The 25,903-nt window shown below is 38.8% G+C and overlaps 2 protein-coding genes and 1 long non-coding RNA gene across 6 annotated transcripts in view; 2 read left to right on the plus strand and 1 right to left on the minus strand.

Annotated features, from left to right (window-relative positions):
* LOC138354963 (uncharacterized) overlaps positions 1 to 18,138 on the plus strand; it is a 35,017-nt gene extending 16,879 nt beyond the window's left edge. The window contains exons 1-4 of one of the 4 annotated variants that reach the window (XR_011223768.1): positions 1,093 to 3,603; positions 4,900 to 5,129; positions 9,275 to 9,396; positions 17,620 to 18,135. This is a non-coding gene — a long non-coding RNA (uncharacterized lncRNA). The other 3 variants (XR_011223769.1, XR_011223770.1, XR_011223767.1) reach the window with 3 other exon arrangements.
* LOC123771056 (lithostathine-1) lies at positions 11,436 to 21,061 on the minus strand. The gene is made up of 5 exons (XM_045763347.2): positions 20,904 to 21,061; positions 16,299 to 16,406; positions 15,836 to 16,036; positions 14,966 to 15,113; positions 11,436 to 12,310 (listed from the first exon to the last, which is right to left on the minus strand). The coding sequence occupies exons 2-5, from the start codon at positions 16,390 to 16,392 to the stop codon at positions 12,184 to 12,186; spliced, it is 570 nt and encodes a 189-aa protein (XP_045619303.1). The 5' UTR covers positions 16,393 to 16,406; positions 20,904 to 21,061; the 3' UTR covers positions 11,436 to 12,183.
* A 2,789-nt stretch (positions 21,062 to 23,850) lies between these two features.
* The window catches only part of LOC123771053 (snaclec coagulation factor IX/factor X-binding protein subunit B), a 4,097-nt gene continuing 2,044 nt past the window's right edge, over positions 23,851 to 25,903 (plus strand). The window contains exons 1-4 of the mRNA XM_045763336.2: positions 23,851 to 24,020; positions 24,462 to 24,638; positions 25,553 to 25,700; positions 25,893 to 25,903. The exon at positions 25,893 to 25,903 is cut by the window's right edge and continues 2,044 nt beyond it. Coding sequence (XP_045619292.1) covers positions 23,942 to 24,020; positions 24,462 to 24,638; positions 25,553 to 25,700; positions 25,893 to 25,903 — 415 coding nt within the window. The 5' untranslated portion in view covers positions 23,851 to 23,941. The remainder of the gene's footprint in view (positions 24,021 to 24,461; positions 24,639 to 25,552; positions 25,701 to 25,892) is intronic.

A 25,903-nucleotide genomic window follows, 5' to 3' on the forward strand; every position in this document is an offset into this window, starting at 1 on the left:
AGACTGAATGAACCTTTTTTTTATTAGCAAGCTTAGGTATGCACAGGAATGTGCTGCTACCCTATTCCATATGAAAGATTACACAGTGTAGATAAAAAAAAGAGGGAAGGATGTCATTCACTATTGACAAGCAACAGTTGGGAAGACGAGGCCCAGGTGGTGAAGCTGAGGCCTACAAGCACAGATACATGACCACACAAGCAGCTAGGAATGACATCTTAAAGTGTGTGTATAATAGTGTTAAACCATCTTAAAAGTGTGTATTATATTATATTGTGACGATAATCTCCTTCAAGAGATTGAGCCTGCTCTTCCCTCCATAATTACGTCTTCACAATTAGATAAAAAGACTATGGAAGAAATGTCCAACAACGACACCAACACCAGCAAGGCTTGCCAGGGCGAGCAAAAACGTATGCAGCCCGCCACCTGTTCGGACCCAAATCACCAAACTACCCGTTGATCGCTACGGCTCCGCTGATTGGTCGCCGGTCTGGCTGCACCTGCACTCGCCCCCCAATACTACCTGATGTCTGGGGTCGCCCCAACATCAGTCCTCAGAATGTTCCGTGCTTTCGTAGCCAGCACTCCTCCCAGCTAGACGTTAGCGTGTACTGAGAGAGGTGGTGGCTTTAAGCCAATATTCCAGCACCTCCCACTTAACTTTTGTGTTGCACTTCTTATTACTTTGCCTTAACGTAACTTTCATTGTGTCATTTAAGTATTCTTATTATTTTGATTCATTGATTTTATTATACATATTTGTTTGTCCATATTTTCATGTTTTGATTTATTTAACGTAATTAAAATTTCATTGTTAAAGTTTTACTTGTGTTTTGTGTGTCTTCTCCTTACCTTACCACAGACGAAGTTCCAGTTTTTCTATTTTTTTTATAACTATGTGACGAGGCCATACCCCTAGCCTTAAACAGCCGAACACCAACGCGTTACCGTCACAATATATATATATATATATATATATATATATATATATATATAATATATATATATATACTAGTTATAAGTTCATCTAATATTCCCACCTCACAGGACGGCCAGTAATACATGGAATCAGGAGAGAACATGAAATGCGAGGCTGATCTATTAGCCTTTCAATATCTTCCAATATTCTTGTGTATGAAGTAATTACAGTGCTCAAAGTACCTCATACCATTTGGTGTGAAATCACTGATAACAGGGCAATCACAGATATAGTGTTGGAGAGTATGTCCCAGCTATTGTTTACATAGTTTACAATTGGAATGTTCACCATTGGGGGATTCATTACCTGCAGCCACCTGCCATAGATATCGATATCCTAGCCTATGCACCAGCCACTTGGGGCCAGATTCACGAAAGCACTTAAGCAAACACTTACGAACCTGTACATCTTTTCTTAATCCAACCCGTCCTCGACTCAAGTCCATTACATTCAGCTGTCAACCCCACAGACGCATTCGTAAATTTTATCATGCTGTTCATTCAAAACGGGAATTTTCGCAAGTATAAATTAATATTATAATATATTAGCATATTGTGCATATATAGATATAGGATAGGTTAGGTTAGGTGTTTAGGTTCTGTTGGCGATTATTTGTATTTGTAGTACGTGGGTGAAGCATTTATAGCGTTGTGATTCGAACAAAATTCGTCAGTGAAGCACTTGTTCCGGATATGTTCGAACGTCAGCAGTTGTGAGTCGTGTGTAAACCGCTTTTCATTCATAAACAGGGGGTTTGGTGGGTGGATGGAATCACTTTTGGATCTTTGTTTGGAGGACGGGCTGCTTAATCTTTGGCGGTTTTGTTTACAACTATTAAACAGTTAATGAGCTCCGAAGCACCATGAGGCTGTTTATAACAAAAACAACAGAGGAATGGGAAGTTTTCATGCTTGTAAACTGTTTAATAAATGTAACCAAAGCCGTCAAAGATTGAGGAAAGATGTACACGTTCGTAAGTGCTTGCGTAAGTTCTTTCGTGAATCTGACCCTTGAACCCTTAATTGGTGATCGAACACAGACCCTTCAAGAAGCGGGGCCGTCTCTGTGCAGTGCCCCGCTCTGCACTGCAGGAGGCTGGACAGGAACTTACAATAGAGAAACGTACCACATAATTCAGTCTTGTCCAGACCTGGACGTGACCATTTATATTTTTACCTTAATTCAATGAACATTAAGTTTTAAGTTTCATTAACTAATTTTAATTATTTATTTCAGTGAGTTGTATTCGAATACGTAGGAACGTTCGGGACAAAGATTCTAACTATAAGCAGCAGACAAATGCTGAACAAAAACAAATTATATTTCAATCTTGTAAATGTGTTTTGAGTGTCTTGTAATGTACTAGGTGTCATGTGCTCATTATGAATTGGATTTAGAGGGAAGACAAGTAGAATTCAACAGTATTTTGTCAACCTGTAATCGTCGTCGATCATTTATAACACTAGACTGTTGTTGTTGATGCAGCTGTTGATAATGTTGATGTTGTAACACTAGACTTTTAGACAACATTGTGAGTACAGTACTTAAGAACATAGTTTCGTCTTTTTTTTTTAGGATCAACTTCACAATCAACTCCAATATTTGTTTCATTCACCTGGGCTGTAGGAGATTCGAACCGCTGACTCTACGCGTGTGAGGCCCAAGTTCTATCGACCGAGCTATTGAGTAATCTTAATAGATTTTTCCAATATTTGTGTATTATACTGAGCTGTTCTCACGCTGCCATAAAAGTGCTGATAAACTAAATGTTGTTTGACCTATTACCAATTTATTATTATTATTATTATTGTAGAAGTATAAAATACATCCTTTCCCATTGCTTGGAACAGGCAACCTGTTAAACTTATTGAGTTCAGCCTTAAGCCAACTATTCTGTGGCTCAATAAGCCACAGTGTAGGACTGAAAACAGAGAGATGCTTTTTCACCCACTGGGTTAGAAACTCATGGAACTGCTTACCCGCTGATTCTATAAATGTATACAAACTGTTGAATGTTAAAATCCAGCTAGGAAGTATCATCAGGACAAATGGGGGGGACCTTTGAAAAGGTGCCGGCTTGCTGTCCCCGTCGAGGCTACTCAGTGTTAGTGGCCCTCAAGGAAATTAATATTTTGTAGTATTTGTGTCGAGATTCAGACTCGATTATACTATGAATTCTGCCAACAATCATGTTGCACATATTGTAAATTGTAATTCACTGTAAAAAACTAAATTAACTGATATATGTAATTTATACTGATAAACTAACTAGAGTAAAGGCTGTTGGAGCAAGTATTTTACTTTTTAAAATAATTAGCAAGAATTGGAAATAAAGCCAAACTAAATAATTCTTTTAGGCCTGTACTATGGTAAACAAGAAAAGTCCCATTCAACACAGTTTATCTGTTTGGTAGTTTTAATAACTCTAATACATAAATTAACAAGCGGAATATATGCATTTTTATCGCAAATTTGATTATAATAATATTTGCCTTATTAATTTTATGCCCATAGTTCATTTTCATAAATGAATATATATGTATCAATGCATCTATAAGCAATTTCTCTCAAACTGTGTCAAACAGGAGTTTTCGAGACCGTAAAATGCATCGGAGACGAAGGTAATTGTATTGAGCTGGTGTGATGAATGACAATCCCAGACATAAGGTTCAACCTTTTATAAAGGACTTTATGGTACACTATGACCTTAACGAGCACACATCTGTACACCTGCCCCGCCTAGCAACTGCCAACTAACAGTTTAGTTTATTTATTATGCACCCCATACCCATCTTGTGGGCGGTAGTGGAAAGGGTTACAGAGGCACATAATGGGCTCAGGGACTGAACCCCACAATTCATTTAACTAAGCAAATTACAGCCTCGATGAGCTCGTTACAAAATTCGATGCACATCGGCACATCAACAATGGGCTCGAGGTGGACCACAAGTACAGTTTCTAAGTTAAGCAACTGACATATGTAGAGAGCTAGTGTCACAATTGATATGTTTGTCCTGCACACCGCCCCCCATCCAGTGGGCAGCGGTGGATAGGTTACAATCACTCAGTTACTACCTACAGTTAGCAAACGGGATATTTGGCTATGATTTATGGCAGCAGATAATTTTGAATTAAATATTTACACAACTCTGGAACGTTTGTCATGAGTTGTCTTTGAAATCACGTATCGTTTTCACTCCATCACATAGTGAAGGAGGGTGTGTGAATAATTTTATTGACATGGTTTACATTTGGTCAGGTCTACATCATCAGATAATGAGAATTCCCAGAGATACTTGTAACCAAGCCTAAGCCATCTATTCCAACATGGGTGTTCATTTTGAATACCCCAAGATATGGGTTAACCCAACTTATACTTGGGTCAGATTCCATTATGATTCAGAACATTATGAAGCACCTGCCTAAGTGTGTTTATCCGCCGTGAGGTGCAGCAATTTTTCCACCAACAGGCGATGTATAGCCTCTGGGCTTTACAGTTGCTTTTTCATCCATAGGGTTATAAACCTATGAAATTGCCTACTCACTGAAGCCATAAAGGCCAAGCTGTTTTTTAACTTTATAATCCAGGTGGAAAAAAATCCTCGGGAACAATGGGGATCCTTTGACAAGCTGCCAGCTTCCTGTCCCATCAAGGTCACTAGGGAGATAGTAGCCTTCAGGTAAATTTAAGTAAATATGCAATAATATCTTGTATATTGCAACAATTGGCCAAAATCTTTGTTTCATACTTTTTTATTATCTAACCTAATCCTAACATAGTGAGTTGTAAGCATGGTTATTCATAGTTATGTCTTGTCATTTGGTATATTTTCACTATGTCCAAAAATTACCAGGAAAAGCATTTTTCCAGTTCAGAAGTAAGTGTACATTTATGCTGTACAGTATTTATATTTCAGAAATCATGTACAATACATTCAACCAGCAAGACACGAGGTCAGGAAGTGGCTGATGAAGTCGGGCTCGAAGGCGATGAACCCATGAAGCCATACAAGTCATTAACCAGTATGGGTTACAATTTGCAATGTTCTGCAGCCAAGCATTTAAGTAGATAATAAAATATTTAATGGCCACCTTCAGACAAGAAAATGGAATGGAAGCCCATCTTAGACAAAAATACACCCTGAAGGTAAGATAGTATTGGAATGTATATGACTAGCGAAGTGGTAGACTTGCCACTGCCAAAGTCTTTTCTCAAACAAGAAAAAATACGACATTTGGTATCAAAATAATGCAGCAGTGGATGAAGTAGTTAGCCATAGGATTCCAATTACACAACATTGGTAACTGTATAATAAACCATTTGGTACTGTTTAACACATGAAAATGGTCATTACAGTAGTTACTCTATTTTCTGCTTGAAAATCTAATTAGTGAGGGATTCAGTGGTTTTAAAATTGCTTTTCATGTTAACAGAAAAGAATTGCTGTCACATTATATTTGCATAGAATCAATTTATATGCAGCTACTTTAATAATAATAATAATAATAATAATAATAATAATAATAATAATAATAATAATACAGTAATAATAATAATAATACAGTAATAATACTACTACTACTAATAATAATAATACAGTAATAATTATAATAATAATAATAATAATAATACAGTATTAATAATAATAATAATAATAATAAATAATTTTATTCATAAGAATGCGTATAAGATAAAGATAAATTACAGTGTTTATAGGTATAATGGGGTAAACACTTAAAGCTAAATGAGAAGTAAGCTAATATCTAATATTATTCACAATAAAAGAGTCACATAATATAAGTTGAATTATTTTGAAGGCTGTTTATAGTTGAATTATAGGGAGCATTCCGGCCTGAGGGTGACATTATTTTCTTGAGTTCCCATGTGGGATGCATGTTTGATTCCTATCATTTCTGCCCGAAACGCTTTGCGTAATAGTGGCTTTAGGCATTGTATGTACTAGCTCTATCTATAAAGCTAACAAACTTTGTAAAATCTCTTTATGTATGTACCTTTACCTAAATAAATATTATTATTATTATTATTATTATTTACTGCTGCTATTTGTACATAGTGATCATATCTTTTTTTTTTCTACTAGCAATAGCATTTTAAACACCTCTAGCCTTTCCTCGTAGCTCTTGTTTTTCAGTACTAGAAATCGTTTAGTAGCATGTCTTTGCATCTTTTCCAATTTGTTGGTGTAGTTCTTGAGATATAGGAACCATACAACTGCTGCATGTTCCAGTTTTGATCTCAAAAGTCATGAACATTTTCTTCAATATTTCATTGTCCATGTATTTAAAAGTGATTCTGAAGTTGGAAAGCATTTAGTATTCTTGTGTAGCCTCTGGCAACAGTTTACTATTTAGAAACACACAGGCTGTTCTGCCTATGCTCACTCTGGATCAGATGCTGTGGCTTTCTAGGTATTCATCTAAGTATGGTGGTTGGCAGGGTTCCACACGTCTTAACTCTTGTTGTATTCTCGTGTGACAGCATGGCGGTTCCAGGATTCCTGGGTGTAGATATGGTGCCCTAAGTACTTCAATGGGTTTGGTCATTTTCCTTCTGGTGTTTCAGGGAACCTGCTCTGTCATCTACTCCTCTACTCCAAAAGGACATTCACTCTTTGTTAGATAAGGGTGTGCTCATGGTGAGTTCATCCTTGCCTTAGGGTGACCTGCTTCTTCCCTGTCTCCAAGCATGATACCCTGGAGCTTCACTTTATTATGTACCAAAATGTACTCCGCTTTTACAAATCTTGTCTCACATTCCGAATGATCACCATTATAGGTTTGACAGGTGATTTCAAGTGATTCTTGGATTGTTTTACTGGATCTTCAGGTCACTTACTGGCATATTACCAACTACCCAAGGTTTAGCGATTTGGTGGGTTTAGAGAGTGGCCTCTCTTACTACTTTCAGGCTCTGCCTTTTGGCTTAAACCTAACTCCCAGAGTCTTCACCATGCTGACTCCCATGATCCTTTGGCACCTTCATCTTTCAGCGATTCAATTTCTATTCATCCTCAATAACTGGTTGGTTTGATCTGACAAGCCAGATCCCTGGCTTGTCAGCTGGCCAGGGATCTGGTTCTTTTTCAGTTGGCTCACATAAGCTTGATCAAATGGCAGAAGTCCAAGTTAGTGTCTATTCAGGTTATGACCAGTCATTAATGGTAGCATTAGGCCTAGTTGGTCTAATGCTACCATTAGGACAACAAGGCAGCCACCTAGGGTGCAGACCTCAGGCAGGCAGACCTTAGCACTTCATTGCAAGAAGTATCAGACCAACCAGGCTGTAGTGGATATGTGGGCCTGTGGGCTGCCCTAAGCAACAGCCTGTTGGACCAAGTTATCACAAGTTGAGTGTGGACCAAGTTAGCACAAGGGCCGTGATGAGGGTTTGAAGCTACGAACCCTCAATCACGGACCTGTAGGTTCGAACCCTCATCACGGCCCTTGTGGATTTGTTCATTTGATATATCATACTATTGTGATTTCTGTGTGTGTGTTGAAGTAAGGGCGAAGAGGTAGAACATTTGGTTGACAGAGCCCGGGTGCATGGGGGAATTGTGTGAAACCCCGGTTTGTGCTTCAGAGAAGCTGCGGGATACTTGTGACGGCAAGTAGCACTCAAGGTTGCAATTCTTTTAGCCATGTCATAGCGCAGTCGACGAAGGCGCATCTGGGATCATCCTGGACGTAGGTTCAAACCCTCATCATGGCCCTTGTGGATTTGTTCATCTGTTTCTGAATATTAAAGTTGGGATTTTTTTTTTAATACAGTAGTTGGCCTTGTCTAGAGTGCCAAATAGTCTGGCACCAGTCTCTGGTTATGATTTAATTGGTACTGGTCTGGGATGCAGGATGGTGTGCTCCTCTCTCCAATGAATGGCTGTACAACCTCTCCAGCTGGTGTTGAAGAGGTCTCGGTTTTTATTGTTAGGACCTTTGAGCCACCTGGACAGCCTGAATTTTTCCTGCATGGTTTACCTTCTGGGCTCCATATGACTGAAGGAGCATTACTGCTTCCACTAGTGGGCAAAAAAACTAGTGGGCATCCTTTTGCCAACCCAAGCACTATGTGGAATTACTCCAGTTCACCTGAGGTAGCTCTTGCATTCTCATTTTCCTCCTCTGGTTTTTCAGAGTTTAATTCCATGGTGCCAGTCTTTTTGTTATGCAAGCTGTTCATGAATGCCTTGAACCTCTGCTGGGAATTCATCTCCAGCTCTCACATTTACAGTCAAAGTTTGTATTGCTTCAGTCTGGATGGTGTTGGCTTCTCAGGATTTAGTTCAGTGCAGTTCACATTTGGAGCATGTCCAATGTTCTCATGGGTGGCCAATCCAATTTCCATCCGATTTCAATGGAGTGCACGGTGGACAAGGCCTCTTTGTTCTGGTTTTGTGAGATGCTTCATTGTCTGCAGGTGGAGTGTACCCATTTGCATCATACACATCGAATTGGCAGCTTTCAATCTATGCAGCATGATCTGGAATGATCTGGAATGAATGACTGGAGTCATTTAGCATGGACTGGAGTCAGTGGTCATACATTTACCTCTTGCTTATTGACCAGTGCTTCTTCCCATTCTGGCCATGCTGGAGGCTTTTATGGACTATTTCGTTCTGGTTACTGTGTGGTCAGTTCAGCCCTGGTAACTTGCCCTTCGTCTTCTTCACTTCGTCTATCACTTCATATTGTTTGGCCATCACAGGGTTTGTTTCTGGCATTTAGGGATATTGTGGCCTTGCCCCCTTTTTCTGGCTGTCTCATGCTCTAGTTCTTCAAAACGTGATCATTGATTCAGGTTTTGGTGTTTTAGTCTTCTCACATTTGGATTTCACTCTCAGTTGAGGATTCCTTGTTGAAGGCTGATTTTTCTCCTAACATAATTTGCTCCAAGGCCAGGTTCTCCTAGGTCAGGTGTGGGCACCTTGTTTGGGAGTGTGATTAAACTGGTGATAATTTTGAAAAAAGTTCTTTTGAGTGCCAATGGCAAAAAATATATTCTTGAAAGGACTCTTAAAAAACTTTGTTTAAGTAACCAATAACTGTGTATTCATGGCAACAAAATACTGTGCTGTAGTTACGTGTATTATGTTCAGTACACATGCCATTGATTTCCCATCCCTTCCTAAGTCATCTGGAAAGTGATTCATTTCATCCAGTAGACTTTTTATTCTAGCTCCAATGATGCACATGCTGTACCTTTGTTGCCCTGACTATCTTTGCCAGTATATCCATGGCTATTATCCAGACTAAGGGCTTTTGGTGATCCAGCAGGGTGTTGGCTTCTCACCACATGGTAAATGTTCCATGGTCTTGCCATACCTGTGTGGCACCTGGTGTTTGGCATACTGCTGATTATCCTCTACCCCTGGCCTTACTCTCTTCTTCCACAGGTGAGCCCTCTCTGTCTTTTCTGTTATGTTCTTTTTTCATTTATACCTCAATAAACTTATTTCAATTTCAGTTTCCTTAACACATGTCTTTCTGTCAAGGATGTTACATGATGAGACTCAAAGTTTAGGACAATGACCCTTATTACAAACAGTGGGAAAGAAGCCAAGTGAAATTAATAAAGGATGCTACAAGTTCTCAAATCAAATGTTCTCTGAAAGAGAACATGTGATTAGTTCATGTTCTGTCTTCCTCCACCAGGGCACTGTTAGGAGTAAGCTATGGGAAGCTTCAACAGAAGCGTCACTGAAATCTAGCATTAAATGTAATGAAATGCTCTTTTCTGTTGGGCCCTCAGTAGGTCTCAGGCCTTCCCTGATCCCTTCTTCTTTATGGGGTGTTTGGGGTTCAGTAATGAAAGTTCATGAAAAAGATGAATGGCTGGCTGGATGATCTGGGCCATCATCTAGTTACAATTCAATGTTAGTCTTGCTTGCCCAGGGCAACAATTGTTTGTCATGTTTGCCTCAGAAGGGATTTATTTCTTCTGGCAGTAGCTCTTGTTCTGCATATCATTCTGGTGGTTTTTTCTTGGTTTTAAGGTGATTTGTGATTTCAAGCCTCCCCTCCCCTACACCTCAGAGCCCAGTTCCGGCCCTAACTCCCAGTAGGTCAGCATATCTCAGAGGCCTGGTGCACTTCTTAAGCTTGGCTTCAGAGCTAAAGATATAGAGATCTTCCAAGGGACCAATCAGAATGAGGCATTTTATTACATGCACATTTTTTTTTTTTTTTTTTACAGTTTCCAATAGAATTTGCATTTCCACAGGTGTATACCTGGAGCATACCTGGAGAGAGTTTTGAGAGTTCTTCTACTCCTCGGCATAGATGCTGATGGTTGCCAGTTGCTTCGTCTATTACCTCCTTGTTCTCCTTACATTTTTTTTATGTATTTCTCTCTTGCATAAGTTTTACTTTGTAAGAAACCTCTCACAAGTGTTTGATTCCTGTAATGACATCTCACTCCCATGTAACTGCGATCCCATGCAGCGGAAAGCTTCATGTTAGTAGTTACCAGTCTCTAGTTTAACACTCTTGTTCTACTTTGCTTTTTCCCTTTCAATTAAAAAAAAAATTCCGCTTGTAGCATCCTTCATTAATTTCACTTGGCTTCTTTCCCACTGTCTGTAATAAGGGTCATTGTCCTTAATTTTGAGTCTCATCATGTAACATCCTTGACAGAAAGACTTGTGTCAAGGAAATTGAAGTTGAAATAAGTTTATTGAGGTATAAATACACACAATGGGATGAGGTAGCTTAAGCTATTCTCACCCCGTTCAGTACAATGTGTTCATATATTATATATACAGAATATAGACACATTGTACTGAACGAGGTGAGAATAGCTTAAGCGTGTCAAGGTTATTACATGATTTCTGTATTACATGATCATCATAATGTGGTTACACCACATTATCACCACACTTTATCATCATTATTTACCACACCTTGATAATGTGGTGAAACACGAAAACGTTCAGAATTTTCGTTTCATTTTCCTAGTGGATACTTATGCACAAAAACGTGTTTATACTCTGGCTTATAGTAGGAAACAAGACCAGAGTTGTGTATCATTTTGCTAAAACTTAAAAACGTTTATGAAAGGATGCATAAGTTTGCCTAATTAAATATATCACAAAGAGGGGTCTCGTAGTACAGTCGGGTATGTTCTCGACTCCCAATCAGGACTCCTAAGTTTGATTCCTGGGTGGGACATAAATGGTTGGCCATATTTCCTTTCACCTAATTTCACTGTTCACCTAGCAGTAAATAGGTACGTGAACTTAGACTACTGTTGTGGGGTTGCATCCTGGTTGCATCAGTAGTTCAACCTTGGGGGAACTTCAGTACAAGGCTAAAGTGTATATAATATATATACACAGGGTTCCTGTCCCTGACAAATGGGAACTGTCATGACACTGGGTTTTAAAGATTTTTAGGGATAATATCACAAATCACTGCACAGTGATACACTCTTACATTATTTGGTGATGGTACACTTTATTGCACAGTATTACATAATTAAGTGGTAATCATAGGACAGTACAGTAGTTATATTTTCTGATATAATTAGGTAAATAGTATGCAGACAATGAGTCACAATAACATGGCTGAAGATATGAAGATTAAACCACACACCAGAAGATGGGGAGACGACGACGATGAGTCGTCGGACATTATCAACTTGATAATGGTTCAGGTCAGACCGAAACGTCTTCGTCTCCTCATCTTCTGGTGTGGGGTTTAGTCTTCAAGTAAATAGTAATTTGACTTAACTGCACAATACTGGTGTGAAGTATCTTGGGCACACAAGCATGGGTGTGTTGGCTTGGCCATATTTTATAAACACATACTGTATTTACGTATGAGTATTGAAAGATCATGATACAGTACTGTATTAAGAATTTGGAGTTACTGTACTATATTGTTGCAAAACTTCAACATTAGATCAGAACCTTAAGATTCCTGTCCACTATGCATAACAAAACTATTAGTAAATCAATATACATTACTGTAGTGTTTTACTTATAGACAAAATCTGAAAATGTGGTGCCCTGAAATTTTAACAGCCAAGAGGAAGATCGGAGGAATAAACCCTGGAAAAACTAGGTCAAAGGTTGCTTTTTAGGAGTAGAGATCTTGCTCAATCATTTAATGCTCTTAGTGTATTTATATCATTACCTCTGAGACAATGCCCAGTAAACACTGATGCTAATGTTGGTACAGTACTAATAATATAGTCTGTTCCATGATTTCCTCCGGAGTTGCTGTGTATATTTACTTGCTTCAGGCACAGTTTTCTTCACTTCCTCACAGATGAAGCCCAGTTGTCCATCACACTGCTTGTTCCAGTACCTGTACAATGATGAAAGATATAATAAATAAATAAATAAATAAATAAATGTTTATTTAGGTAAGGTACATACATACAAGAGATTTTACAAAGTTTGTTGGGTTAATAGATAGAGCTAGTACATACAATGCCTAAAGCCACTATTACGCAAAGCGTTTCGGGCAGAACGCCCGAAACGTTATTGTACAGTATATATGTTATTGTACAGTAACAAGGCACAGCGCCCATATTGAATGAAAGAGTATACAGGTATCTGAAAATGTTTTTAATTATATATTTTATTATGGTGAGTTTTGTTCAGCCATACAGTATTAAGTTTAATAATAATGTATCTTCTGCTTCCATTATTGCTAATATCATCCATACTGAGTTACCTATATTGTACTTTAGCGCTGAATATAGTGAAGAATGTGATGAACTTTATCCATTTTTCAAGTGAAACATGAACTAATACTGAAAAATGCATGGGATTTGTGTGGTGATAAATAGGCAGCTTTTATAGAGAAAGCCTGTGAAATTTTTGTATATTGTACAATACAGTAAGCAATACAATACAATACAGTACAATACAGTACAGTACAGTAAGGAGTATCAGTCACAACTTCTTTAATGTAAAAACAGTCAAATGCCACTGTAATTTTATATTTAAATGTCTGTCCAAACATAAAAAAGGTTTTTATTTACATCTTGTAAACTGATCAGTAATTTTGAAATCCTTAGTTGTGAACAAAACCTAATTAAATCAAGTACAGTACTCCATTTAATTTTGCACATATTTTTGATTAAAAAGATATAGTGTATCTGTTATACCTTTCTTTTCAATAGGTATTTGAGGAGTAAAATAAGTTTTATATTGTTTAACTACAGTTGACTCCTGGTTTACACATTACAATATGCACCCAAACAAGAACTAGTGTGTAATGGGCAGTTTCATTTTGTTGTTGTTGGATCTTATGAGAAAAGTGTGTGTGTGTGTGTGTGTGTGTGTGTGTGTGTGTGTGTGTGTGTGTGTGTGTGTGTGTGTTCCAGGAACAAAGGCATTGTGGTATGAAATGGTCATACCACAATGTTGTGGCTCAGGTATTGGCTGCCCAAAACGCTATGCATGCTAGTACCTTTACAAGAATGCAAGAACTCTTGTATGTATATATCAATAAAAAATAAATAAAAGGAAAGTGAAGAATGTTGTAAGTCATAAATTTTAAGGTACATTACAACACCAAATTAAATGACTGTGTAGTAACAGTCCCACCACTTCATCTCGCCAGCATCTGCAGATTCATCACTCGGTATCCCAGTGTCTCTAACTGCAATCACCACCTCTGTCTATGAGCTCTATGACCAACTGGTGCATTACCCTCATCCACTGTTCAATGGCTGAGTAATTCTAAAGCTACCTGTGATTTATGAACAGATATACTAGGGCCGTGATGAGGGTTCGAACCTACGTCTGAGAGGATCCCAGACGCTGCCTTAATCAACTAGGCCACAACATGGTATCATGGCCTAGTCGATTAAGGCAGCATCTAGGATCCTCTCAGATGTAAGTTCAAACCCTCATCACAGCCCTTGTGGATTTGTTCATTTGATGCATCACACTACCTGTATTGTGATTTCTGTGTGTACCTATGATTTATTTTCATTACTGTAGTTGAGGCACCAGAATTGAATAAATAGCTCACAGATCAAGCCAATGAAATCACTCAACCATGAAACAGCATCAAGATACTCTCTCTCTCCTCCAACAGCAACTCCAACCATGAATGCCACATGGCCATGCAGCCGGCTCTCACCGCTCGGCAAACTCCAGAACCTGTGATCTTGGGCACACAGAATCCTGCTTCCTGGTTGTAGCTTCATCTGAATTGTATACCAAATTTTACTGTACTTTGTTGTGAATACACACATTATTGCTGTTGGCTTGATATCCCATTGTCAGGTTATCTTGAGGGTATCTTGAGATGATTTCGGGGCTTAGTGTCCCCACGGCCCGGTGCTCGACCCGGCCTCCTTTTTGTTACACATCCCCCCGGGAAGCAGCCCGTAGTAGCTGTCTAACTCCCAGGTACCTATTTACTGCTAGGGGACCAGGAGCATCAAGGTGAAAAAAACGTATTGCTCATTTGTCTCTGCCTCTACCAGGGATCGAACTCGGAACCTCAGGACTACGAATCCGAAGTGCTGTCCTCTCAGCTGCCACGCCCCAGCTGCCACTTGCCTCTACTCTTCCCACCTGACTACACATTACATCAGCCTCTACCTACTACATCAGTCTGTACATATTATAAATGCTTGTACTCATTATTCACACTACCCTGTGCTAATTGCACTCTGTAGTTATTACATGCTCAGTACAGTACTCTTGAAACCACCCCATTCATGACATATGTGGGCCTAAGATGCCCACATATCATCTTAATTTTCTTAATCTTGCATACACAAGTGAACCATATGTGGCTTGAGCTGTATGATACGTGAAACACGTTTCAAAGTTCATGTACATACTGTAGTTTTGAGCTATCTTTCCTTTAGTTATTTGTTTATGTTGTTTATTAATAAGCAACAACACACTGAATGTTGCCGAGACACCAGCAAAGTCTCCAATATATACAGTATATCTATACAATATATACAGTGTACCGTATGTGTATACTTACTTGAGTGTTTTGGAGCAGAAGTAGGCACATTGATTTGGTGCTGTGCCGGGATTCCTGCCCCACCACTTCTGTGCCATGAGTTTGCCGTTGGTTGTCCAGATCCATTGTCCCGATCGTATTGCTCCTGATGTCCAGTATGTCCCAGGATCTGTTGAACAATATTAATATGCAGTTTGATATTTACAGCACACTCATTTTTCTGTTCTGCATTTTGTTTTTAGTCTTTAGTTACATAAGTATAGCCTTATTGTTTAAGGCTATACTTATGCAACTACTATAGTTCACCATCACTAACTTTATAGAACATTAGAGTTGAGTTTCTGACCCCTATTATTTACCTCTGTAAACCATTCACTAATGCCCATGGAATAGCTATGGGGTATCAGCAAAGAAAACACTGCCAATGAGAGCAGCACTTCTAGAAAGGAAAAATATTCAGGAAGGGCAACTCTGTCAGGGAAAAGCAACACGTTTTTGGAAATTCTCGTCACAGGAGGGAATGTTCTATCAGGAATTGCAAGTACGGTAATTTGATTCCATCAAACCTTACTGTTGTTTTGAGATATATGATGGTGCAAGTGATGTAAACACTTACCATTACCATTCGTATGGATATATAAATGGCACAGAATTTGGGTGTGTGGGAGGGTGGGAAGGAGAAGGGAATTATCAGGGAAAGTGCCAAGCCATTACGACTATATAACACTTGGAAGGGATCAGGATAAGGATTGGGGGATGGGACGGAGCGAAGGAATGTAATCTCAACCACTTGGACGGTCGGGGATTGAATGCCGACCTGCATGAAGCGAGACCGTCACTCTACCGTCCACCCCAAGTGATTGGGCTGTGGGAGGGTGGAAGGTAACTTACAGTTTGCATTGATGTGCCCAAGAAGGCCGTTGTACTGCTCATCGTCGAGGACAGAAGCCAGCTGGGCTTCCTGGTTATTACAGGCAAGCTCAGCATTGCTCCAAGACATCTTTATCTGGTTGAAACTGTAGCAGTTTCCTGCAATTCTAATGAACCCAATCTTGCAGTCCAGTTCCTCAACATCATTCCCTGTCTCTGCCTCTAAATAAATATTGAGAAAAAGATATATTTAATATAAGAAACACTATTCTCGTATTTGCTGATATTTGTGTGGTAGAGTACATTGGTTTCAATCTTCTTTTATTTTGATATTATGAATCATATGCAGCTGTAAGCATGAAGTTTAAGGACGTAAATACTGTACATGTGTACATGTATTTGTATGTAATAATCTATCTTGTAAATTTTTATTTACAAGTGTAAGAATAGTGAAAAGGTTACAATAAGGACACTTGAAGATTACCTATTGGTGACTCGAACTCAGGTTCCTCAATGTCTGCACGTCTGCTGGAGCAAACCACTAAAGCCAAGCACAGAACCAGGAGAGTTCGCAGCATCTTCACACTTTTCTCTGGAACCAATACTCTGGTTACTCCACAAAACACTGGACTTTTCTACACACAACATTGGGGCTACTCCACAAAACACTGGAGATTCTACACAAAATATAGGGGTTTATATGCACAAAATACTGGGGTTGCTACACAAAACACTGTCCTCTGACTCACATGTGGCACATTGAGGCTGTGAAGGGCTCAGTAACACAACAGGTTCCTTAAATCAGGGACCAAAATAACAGTAGCAGTGATAATGCAAATTCTCAAGAAATGACAGGCATCTTGAGATGATTTCGGGGCTTTAGTGTCCCCGCGGCCCGGTCCTCGACCAGGCCTCCACCCCCAGGAAGCAGCCCGTGACAGCTGACTAACTCCCAGGTACCTATTTACTGCTAGGTAACAGGGGCATTCAGGGTGAAAGAAACTTTGCCCATTTGTTTCCGCCTCGTGCGGGAATCAAACCCGCGCCACAGAATTACGAGTCCTGCGCGCTATCCACCAGGCTAAGAGGCACCTACGAGGCATGAGTTAAGCAGAAGTTTTGCTGGGTACAGGAAGCCTGTGTGTATATATACAGTATATACTTTAGGCTAGTATCAAGGTCTTCCTTAGGTTGAACTACTATTGTCTTCCCAGAACGCAACCTCACAGCAATTGATTTACTCCCAAGTATCTATTTACTGCAAGGTGAACAGTGGCATTAAGTTAAAGAAAATGTGTCCAACCATTTCACCATTTCTGTCATGCCTGGCAGTCGAACCCAGTATCCCTGATTGTGCTGTTTGTGGTTCGAGGCTCTGACTGTCCAGATACATGAAATGTTATCTATGTCATAGTGGTTAGCAATTTATATATTAATAACAATTAATTGTGTCAAGGGACAGGCAGCCACTTTACACATACAGTACATGTTAGGGTTATATCGAGGGTTTCTCCCCCCCATGGTCCCTCCCAGAATACAAACCCATAACAAGGTGAATATAACTCTGGGGTACCTAGTTACTGCAAAGTGGGCAAGGGCATTAGGTGGTTGTTGTTATAGATTCAGCTACTCAGAACAAATTCCAAGTAGCACGGGCTATGGTGAGCCCATAGCTTACCTGGCACAGAAGCGGGACAAGTAGCACGGGGTATGGTGAGCCCATGATGGACTTACCCGGCACAGGAGCAGGGCTGAAACTTGGGGCATTAGGTAATAAGAAACACGCCCAACTATTTCTATCCCAGCCAGGATTCGAACCCGGAATTCTCGATTGTGAGTCGAGAATGAACTCGACTGTATTACCGGGACCCAAATGACTAGGACATGGATCATCTAACACCTTCATGCTAAAGTGGCACCCCAGGAAAGGCCTAAAGTTCCAGTTGGACAGCAAGTAAGTGCTTCTGGAGTCCTTCTTTATTAAGGTGTGCTGATATATATATATATGTCGTACCTAGTAGCCAGAACGCACTTCTCAGCCTACTATGCAAGGCCCGATTTGCCTAATAAGCCAAGTTTTCATGAATTAATTGTTTTTCGACTACTTAACCTACCTAACCTAACCTAACTTTTTCAGCTACCTAACCTAACCTATAAAGATATGTTAGGTTAGGTTAGGTAAGGTTGGTTAGGTTCGGTCATATATCTACGTTAATTTTAACTCCAATAAAAAAAAATTGACCTCATACATAATGAAATGGGTAGCTTTATCATTTCATAAGAAAAAAATTAGAGAAAATATATTAATTCAGGAAAACTTGGCTTATTAGGCAAATCGGGCCTTGCATAGTAGGCTGAGAAGTGCGTTCTGGCTACTAGGTACGACATATATATATATATATATATATATATATATATATATATATATATATATATGTTGTACCTAGTAGCCAGAACGTCGTACTCGGCCTACTATGCAAGGCCCGATTTGCCTAATAAGCCAAGTTTTCCCGAATTAATATATTTTCTCTAATTTTTTTCTTATGAAATGATAAAGCTACCCATTTCAATATGTATGAGGTAAATTTTTTTTATTTGAGTTAAAATTAACGTAGATATATGACCGAACCTAACCAACCCTACCTAACCTAACCTAACCTATCTCTATAGGTTAGGTTAGGTTAGGTAGCAGAAAAAGTTAGGTTAGGTTAGGTTAGGTAGGTTAGGTAGTCTAAAAACAATTAATTCATGAAAACTTGGCTTATTAGGCAAATTGGGCCTTGCATAGTAGGCTGAGAAGTGCGTTCTGGCTACTAGGTACGACATATATATATATATATATATATATATATATATATGTCGTACCTAGTAGCCAGAACGTACTTCTCAGCCTACTATGCAAGGCCCGATTTGCCTAATAAGCCAAGTTTTCATGAATTAATTGTTTTTCGACTACCTAACCTACCTAACCTAACCTAACCTAACTTTTTTGGCTACCTAACCAAACCTAACGTATAAAGATAGGTTAGGTTAGGTTAGGTAGGGTTGGTTAGGTTGGGTCATATATCTACGTTAATTTTAACTCCAATAAAAAAAACTGACCTCATACATAATGAAATGGGTAGCTTTATCATTTCATAAGAAAAAAATTAGAAAAAATATATTAATTCAGGAAAACTTGGCTTATTAGGCAAATCGGGCCTTGAATAGTAGGCCAAAAAGTGAGTTCTGGCTACTAGGTACGACATATATATATATATATATATATATATATATATATATATATATATATGTCGTACCTAGTAGCCAGAACGCACTTCTCAGCCTACTATGCAAGGCCCGATTTGCCTAATAAGCCAAGTTTTCCTGAATTAATATATTTTCTCTATTTTTTTTCTTATGAAATGATAAAGCTAACCATTTCATCATGTATGAGGTCATTTTTTTTTTATTGGAGTTAAAATTAACGTAGATATATGACCGAACCTATCCAACCCTACCTAACCTAACCTAACCTATCTTTATAGGTTAGGTTAGGTTAGGTAGCCGAAAAAGTTAGGTTAGGTTAGGTTAGGTAGGTTAGGTAGTCCAAAAACAATTAATTCATGAAAACTTGGCTTATTAGGCAAATCGAGCCTTGCATAGTAGGCTGAGAAGTGAGTTCTGGCTACTAGGTACGACATATATATATATATATATATATATATATATATATATATATATAATGTTGTACCTAGTAGCCAGAATGTCGTACTCGGCCTACTATGCAAGGCCTGATTTGCCTAATAAGCCAAGTTTTCCTGAATTTATATATTTTTCAATATTTTTTCTTATGAAATGATAAAGCTATCCATTTCATTTTGTATGAGTAAATTTTTTAAAAATTTAAGTTAAAAATAACGTAGAGATATGACCGAACCTAACCAATCTTACCTAACCTAACCTATCTTAACCTAACCTAAATTAACATAACTAAATCAATAATTTATGTTCTTAATATAATATAATAATAATATTTAAAATAAACCAATAGAAAACAATTTATTGAAAAAAAAAAAAATCACTTGGCCTATTAGGCAAATCAGGCCTTGCATAGTAGGCCGAGAAGTGTGTTCTGGCTATTAGGTATGACATTATATATATATATATATATATATATATATATATATATATATATATATATATATATATATATATATATATATATATATATATATATAATATTATAATATACAGCACTGTCGCAGAAACCGTGTATATATTATATACAGTATTATATTATATAGTATATCATACCGGACTGATGGATGCCTACTACTACTACTGTTATATATATGTCGTACCTAGTAGCCAGAATGCACTTCTAGGCCTAGTATGCAAGGCCCGAATTGCCTAATAGGCCGAGTGATTTTTCTTTATTTTCAAAATATAGTTTCCAGTTGTTTTATTTGAAATATTATTATTATATTATATTAGGAACATAAAATATTTACTTAGTTATGTTAGTTAAGGTTAGGTTAAGATAGGTTAGGTTAGGTAGGGTTGGTTAGGTTCGGTCATATATCTACGTTAGTTTTAACTCAAATTAAACAAAAATTAACTGTAATACTTAATGAAATGTATAGCTTTATCAATTCATAAGAAAAATTAAAAAAAAATATATAAATTCAAGAAAACATGGCTTATTAGGCAAATCGGGCCTTGCATAGTAGGCCGAGAAGTGCATTCTGGCTACTAGGTACTACATTATATATATAGCTGAATCTATAACAACAGCAACGAGGCTATTTGAACCACTTCCCCGACGGCACTTTGATGGTAATCTTGGGCATGGTTGTTTTATCAAATCACCTCCTTTTTCTCTCTCTGCCGGCACCTCACCCCTTCCTCTCTCTCTCTCCCTGAGAGAGAGAGGAAGGGGTGAGGTGCCGGCAGAGAGAGATGGAGAGGGAGAGAAAAGAGAGGGGTGAAAGGTGGAGATGGGGAGAGGAGGGAGTGAGATAGGTTTAGATGTGTGTTACTAGAGAGGGAATTAGATGGGGGGAGGGTAGAGCGAGACAGTTAACTGAAGGATCGCTGGCCTACTTACGGATACAAATCGTTTATCGTAGCGAAGGCGCGCGAGCCTTACGGGTCTTGCAACTTGTTTACCGAAGAGCTTTGCCTAGCCTGGTTACAGCGGAGACCCTACTGCAATGGGCCCTCCTCTTCTAAGCTCCCCTTTTTAACTAACGGCTCATGGAGAGTGGAATTGCTACATTCTAACAATTTGGTTATTAATTTATATCAAATATTTGATTACATATGTTAATTAGGAGTTATTGCCGTATTTTTCATGTTTAATGTATACTTGTGGGACAATGAGTAGAGTTTGTACATTCATTTGTATTACTTTAAAAGATTAAAGGCTGCGCTAAGTGGCAAGTATAACAGGGTGAAAAACACTGACGCCGGAATGATTCTTGAAACCACAGGAAGTGGGTGTGTACACACACACACACCCTCGGCTTCTCTCTGTATGGAAGGGAAGTATCAGGAGAAAGCGTCAAGCCATTACGACTATATAGCACATTGAAGGCGTCAGGATAAGGATTTGGGATGGGACGAGGGAAAGGAATGGCGCCCAACCCACCTGGATGGTTGGGGATTGAACGCCGACCTGTAGGAAGTGAGACCGTCGCTCTACCGTCCTAGCCCAGTATGGAGTGTTTATATACTTACTCATAGACTGTGTTCAGGAGTAAAGTATGATTTATTTGGTCGGGAAGTGGTAGTGTATATACATATAAACGATAGACTTTCATCTAGGTTCTCCACAAGATCGAACTACTGACCTTCCCCAGAATGGATCCCCACATGAAGCTGACTTAACTCCCGGCTACCTATTTGCTGCTAGGTGAACAGAGGCATTAGATGATAAGAAACGTGCTCAACCATTAATCTGACCCGACCGGGATGAAAAAAAAATATAGCAGCACATGTAAGCACAAAGTTTCAAGACTTGACATAATAAATGTGGAGACAACAACGACATCCCGCAGTTTCCGGCCAGATGTGCAGCTTTCCGCTTTATTCGTCTTCATGTTGCTTTTTTAGTTGTTGTTATGTTATAACAATCATCAGCAGGACACATGTGGGGGGACCTTTGACAAGCCATCTGCTTCTTGTCCCCACTGAAGCGATAATAGTGTTGTGGCTCTCGGGTAAATTCAGGTCAATAACACTGTAGCCTAATTCGTGTCGCATTATGTTTGGCCAATAAGTTTATAACGGAATAAGACTTGATAAGAAAAATGTGAGTTATCGTGATTAAAGGAAATAATAAAAAAAAACTGGCTTGTCTCCCCGGCTTGGCGCCTTCTTTTCATACTTATTTGTTGAAGTTAGAAAAGTGTGAGTTATCATGATAAAGGAAAAAGGGCAAGTGACTTGTTGACCGCACGGTCAGTTTCAGACTTCCAAGAAGCGCTGTGATAAGACAAGTATAAGCTAAGATGATAAGAGGAGTATAAGCTTCCTGCCGTTGACAGTGGTTGACAGGCGTCACGCAAAACAGCTGCTGCTATGTCATCCTGTTTACAGTTTAATACATGCCTATGCATACTTAAAATTACAAAACAATGTCTTATATTTGAGATGTATAAGCGGATCTGACTCACTGCTATTATCTCTTTAAAATCCAAAGTTTTTTGCTAGTTTGTGAAATGTCTCGTTATTAGTGTGTCCTAATTATTAGTGTAGTATTAGTTGTTAACTGCCTGTTTAATGTCTCCGTTGTTAGTGAGTTTTTTTAATGACCGTTGTTAGTTAGTTTGTAATGTCTCCGTTGTTAGTGAGTTTTTATTGTCTTCGTTTGTTAGCGTTGCTGGGGGAGTCATCTATAATAGCCTGTGTTCAACTTTGTGTTCGACTACATCGATGTTATCACTTGGAACTTCGTTCGACCTGCGACAACTCTATATAAACTAATTTGTGTATATAAACCAGCTTTAGTATTGGTCATGTACAGCCAGCTTTAACTGACGATAAGAGCTGACACCTTAAATTGGGGTTTAATATGGGTTTAAATATTAGATACAAGACTGCTAATACTAGAAATATCTCCTTTACAACGATTTACTTTACATTTCAATGTATCATAGGATGAGTTTGATCACTATTTGTACTTTTGACGATTAGAATTGTTCTTTTACTACAAGGACATACACGAATAGTCCAGTCTCCGTGGTGCAGTGGTAAGACACTCGCCTGGCGTTCCGCGAGCGCTATGTCATGGGTTCGTATCCTGGCCGGGGAGGATTTACTGGGCGCAATTCCTTAACTGTAGCCTCTGTTTAACGCAACAGTAAAATGTGTACTTGGTTGTAACAACGATTCTTCGCGGCGGGGATCGTATTCCAGGGACCTGCCCGAAACGCTACGCGTACTAGTGGCTCTACAAGAATGTAACAACTCTTGTATATATCTCAAAAAAAAAAAAAAAAAAAAAAAAAAATAGGGATAAATACCCTTTTTTTCGATCTATGTAGTTTATAATTTAGTTTTGGTGGATTTAGTTATTCTCCGCTGTTGATAGCCTTTAAACCCAACACAAAACCAAATTTTTACAGTTGTTGGCTAATTAGTTTGACATATGTTAAAAAATCGATAATTGTAATTGCTTAATGAAATGGTATCATCAGCGTTGCAATATACCTCTTCAGTATAAATATATTAGCTTGGGACCTGCCAGAAAGGCTTTTGCTGAGGGCATCACAGCCTAACAGACTTTTATTTCGTTTGGAGGCTGTAATATATCCCATGGCTGTGTGTAACATCCTTGGAAGTGTGGCAATCTTTTCTAAATATGGCAAATCCGACCGATTCCAAATGTTTTCGGATATTAAGGAAAACGTATTTGATATAATGTTCAAATACTATATTTTTGTATTTAATCACACGTAGGTTGGTTGATTAGTAATTATTCGAAAATAAGAGTTCAGTATAGCATATTCTAAGATACGATATGAGCGTGGCAAATTAATTAATCTTGAGAGAAGGAGCGCCACTGCTCCTAGTTGATAAGGTGAGTCCTTGAGAGCTGGCGAGACACTAGGTGACCAGCTCTGGTTCTCTGCGCTCCCGAGGATGAAGGTCGCTCTCATAGCTCTCTCTCTGGCCGCGGCCGGCTGCTACGCCCAACGCAGCGACGTTGATCTTCCAGAAGGTAATTTTACTGCCAGACAGTATGTATTAATTGGTATACCGTAGGATTCACTTTTATTAATGCAGCCGCGTTGCGGTCTTCTAGTACACAAGCGTCTCTGACGTTGTTCGTGTTCTAAATTATTAAAATTTTGTAAATCGTCAGGCTATGAAGGGTTTAAAAACCGTTTGATATATTAAAATGACTTCAATTCACTGTTCGGTCTACGAGAGACATCTCCCGTCACGCAGGGTGCAGTCGCGCCTCCACAGATCTCCAGTATCAGCTCTTGATACTGGTAATGGCTCAAAAGGGCCACCACTTACGGGCTATTCATGCCCGTGCCACCTTTTGGGTGGCTTAATCTTCATCAATCAATCAATCACTGTTCGGTGTTAATGCAAGTTAATTTCGATTTTATATATCTTTGCTGTGGTTTCTGATTTCCAATTATCATGACAGAGGCGCTGGGATGCAGTGAGGGGTTCACCAGCATCGCTGGGAACTGCTACAGGTTCTACCAGGAGGCGGAGTCTTGGAGTGACGCCCAGGCCTTCTGCAGCCTCGGCGGGGCTAAGCTGGCTTCAGTTCTTAACGTTGATGAGTACAAAGGTCTTCTGACTCACATAAACAACAACTGTGAGTTGCTTTTCATCCCCCTGTTTTCCTTTCTCACGCGAATGTCATCTGTCAGTTACCTCTTTCTCATATCATCCTAACACACAAGAAAGGCAACTGATTTACCTCCGGCTGCAACCCATACTCCGAATTGACAGTACGGTTTAATACTTAGTGTAATAAGTACAATTCCTGACTGCTAGGAATAGTACATAATTACACTTGTGTCATTACATTTACCTCCTCTTATATTCTCGTTTTCTGATAAAACACTCAGAATTTTAGAATTAAATTTTCATGTTCGATTCTACATAAACAAGTTTTAAATATAAAGAATTTCTTTTTCAGTTTTATTAAACAATAGAGATTTTATACAAAAATTTGAAAATATCCTGAGTTACTTTATAATTTATTGAAAGATTTTAGTTTTGTTTTATTAGTTTTATGAAACTGTAATATCAGTATATAGGTTATAGGTTAAGCTATAGGTTAAGTACTAATTGTAAATAAGAAGCAATAAATGCTTGTCCTCATACACTAAGAAGGTCAGGTTCGGTCATGGGTTTCTATTCGGCTTTTCACATAAACTCAAATATTATGGCGATTATTTGACAGTACGGTTTATACTAAGTGAAAATAAGTACAATTCATGACTGCTAGAAATAGTACATAATTACACTTACTTGTTCCGTTACATTTACCTCTCCATATTCGGAGGACGGGCTGCCTTATCCTAGTCACTCCCCGTCTTTTGTTTACATAAACTTATATGAAACCCTTATAGTTGTCCACATGTTAGCTATTCTAAGTAAGTTTTGTTTGTGGCTGCGACTTGTTTGCTGGGCTTCAGAGTTTGTGAGTAATATTGCCCAATCCGACAGAAGATACGGTGTTATTCTTGAAGCACTAATGTTTAACATGGTGTTATCGGTCAGTTCCCGGGACCTATTGGACTTCAGGAAGTGTAGTGCTTGGGCAATGGATCTGGACAGCTACAGGCGACCCCATGGCTGGGCAGTGGTGGGGCAGGAACCCAGGCAACAGGCCCGGCCAGTGCGCTTACTTCTGCTCCAACACTCTCAAGTAAGTACTATAATTTAAATCGCCACTTTTAAATCGGTGACCGTTAATATAACGGTCACCGTGGCGTTTGTCTGATCGGCTTCCTCACTGTCGTTGGAATGCAAATATAAAAGTGCATTAAATATCGTGTATAATAAGCCCCGTGCTGTTACATGTCGATGCTTGGCTCTATTCTATTCCTCCCTACCATAGGTACTGGAATA

The sequence above is a fragment of the Procambarus clarkii genome, chromosome 65, assembly GCF_040958095.1.
Source record: "Procambarus clarkii isolate CNS0578487 chromosome 65, FALCON_Pclarkii_2.0, whole genome shotgun sequence".
NCBI classification, from domain to species: Eukaryota; Metazoa; Arthropoda; class Malacostraca; order Decapoda; family Cambaridae; genus Procambarus; species Procambarus clarkii.

Bases quoted from the DNA above. Each gene is read 5' to 3' on its own strand.
- LOC123771056 (XM_045763347.2), bottom strand. From the start codon at position 16,392: ATGCTGCGAACTCTCCTGGTTCTGTGCTTGGCTTTAGTGGTTTGCTCC. The intron at 16,037-16,298 runs GTAATCTTCAAG...ATATTTATTTAG, and splicing joins TGAGTTCGAGTCACCAATAG to AGGCAGAGACAGGGAATGAT. The intron at 12,311-14,965 runs GTAAGTATACAC...ATCATTGTACAG, and splicing joins TTCTGCTCCAAAACACTCAA to GTACTGGAACAAGCAGTGTG.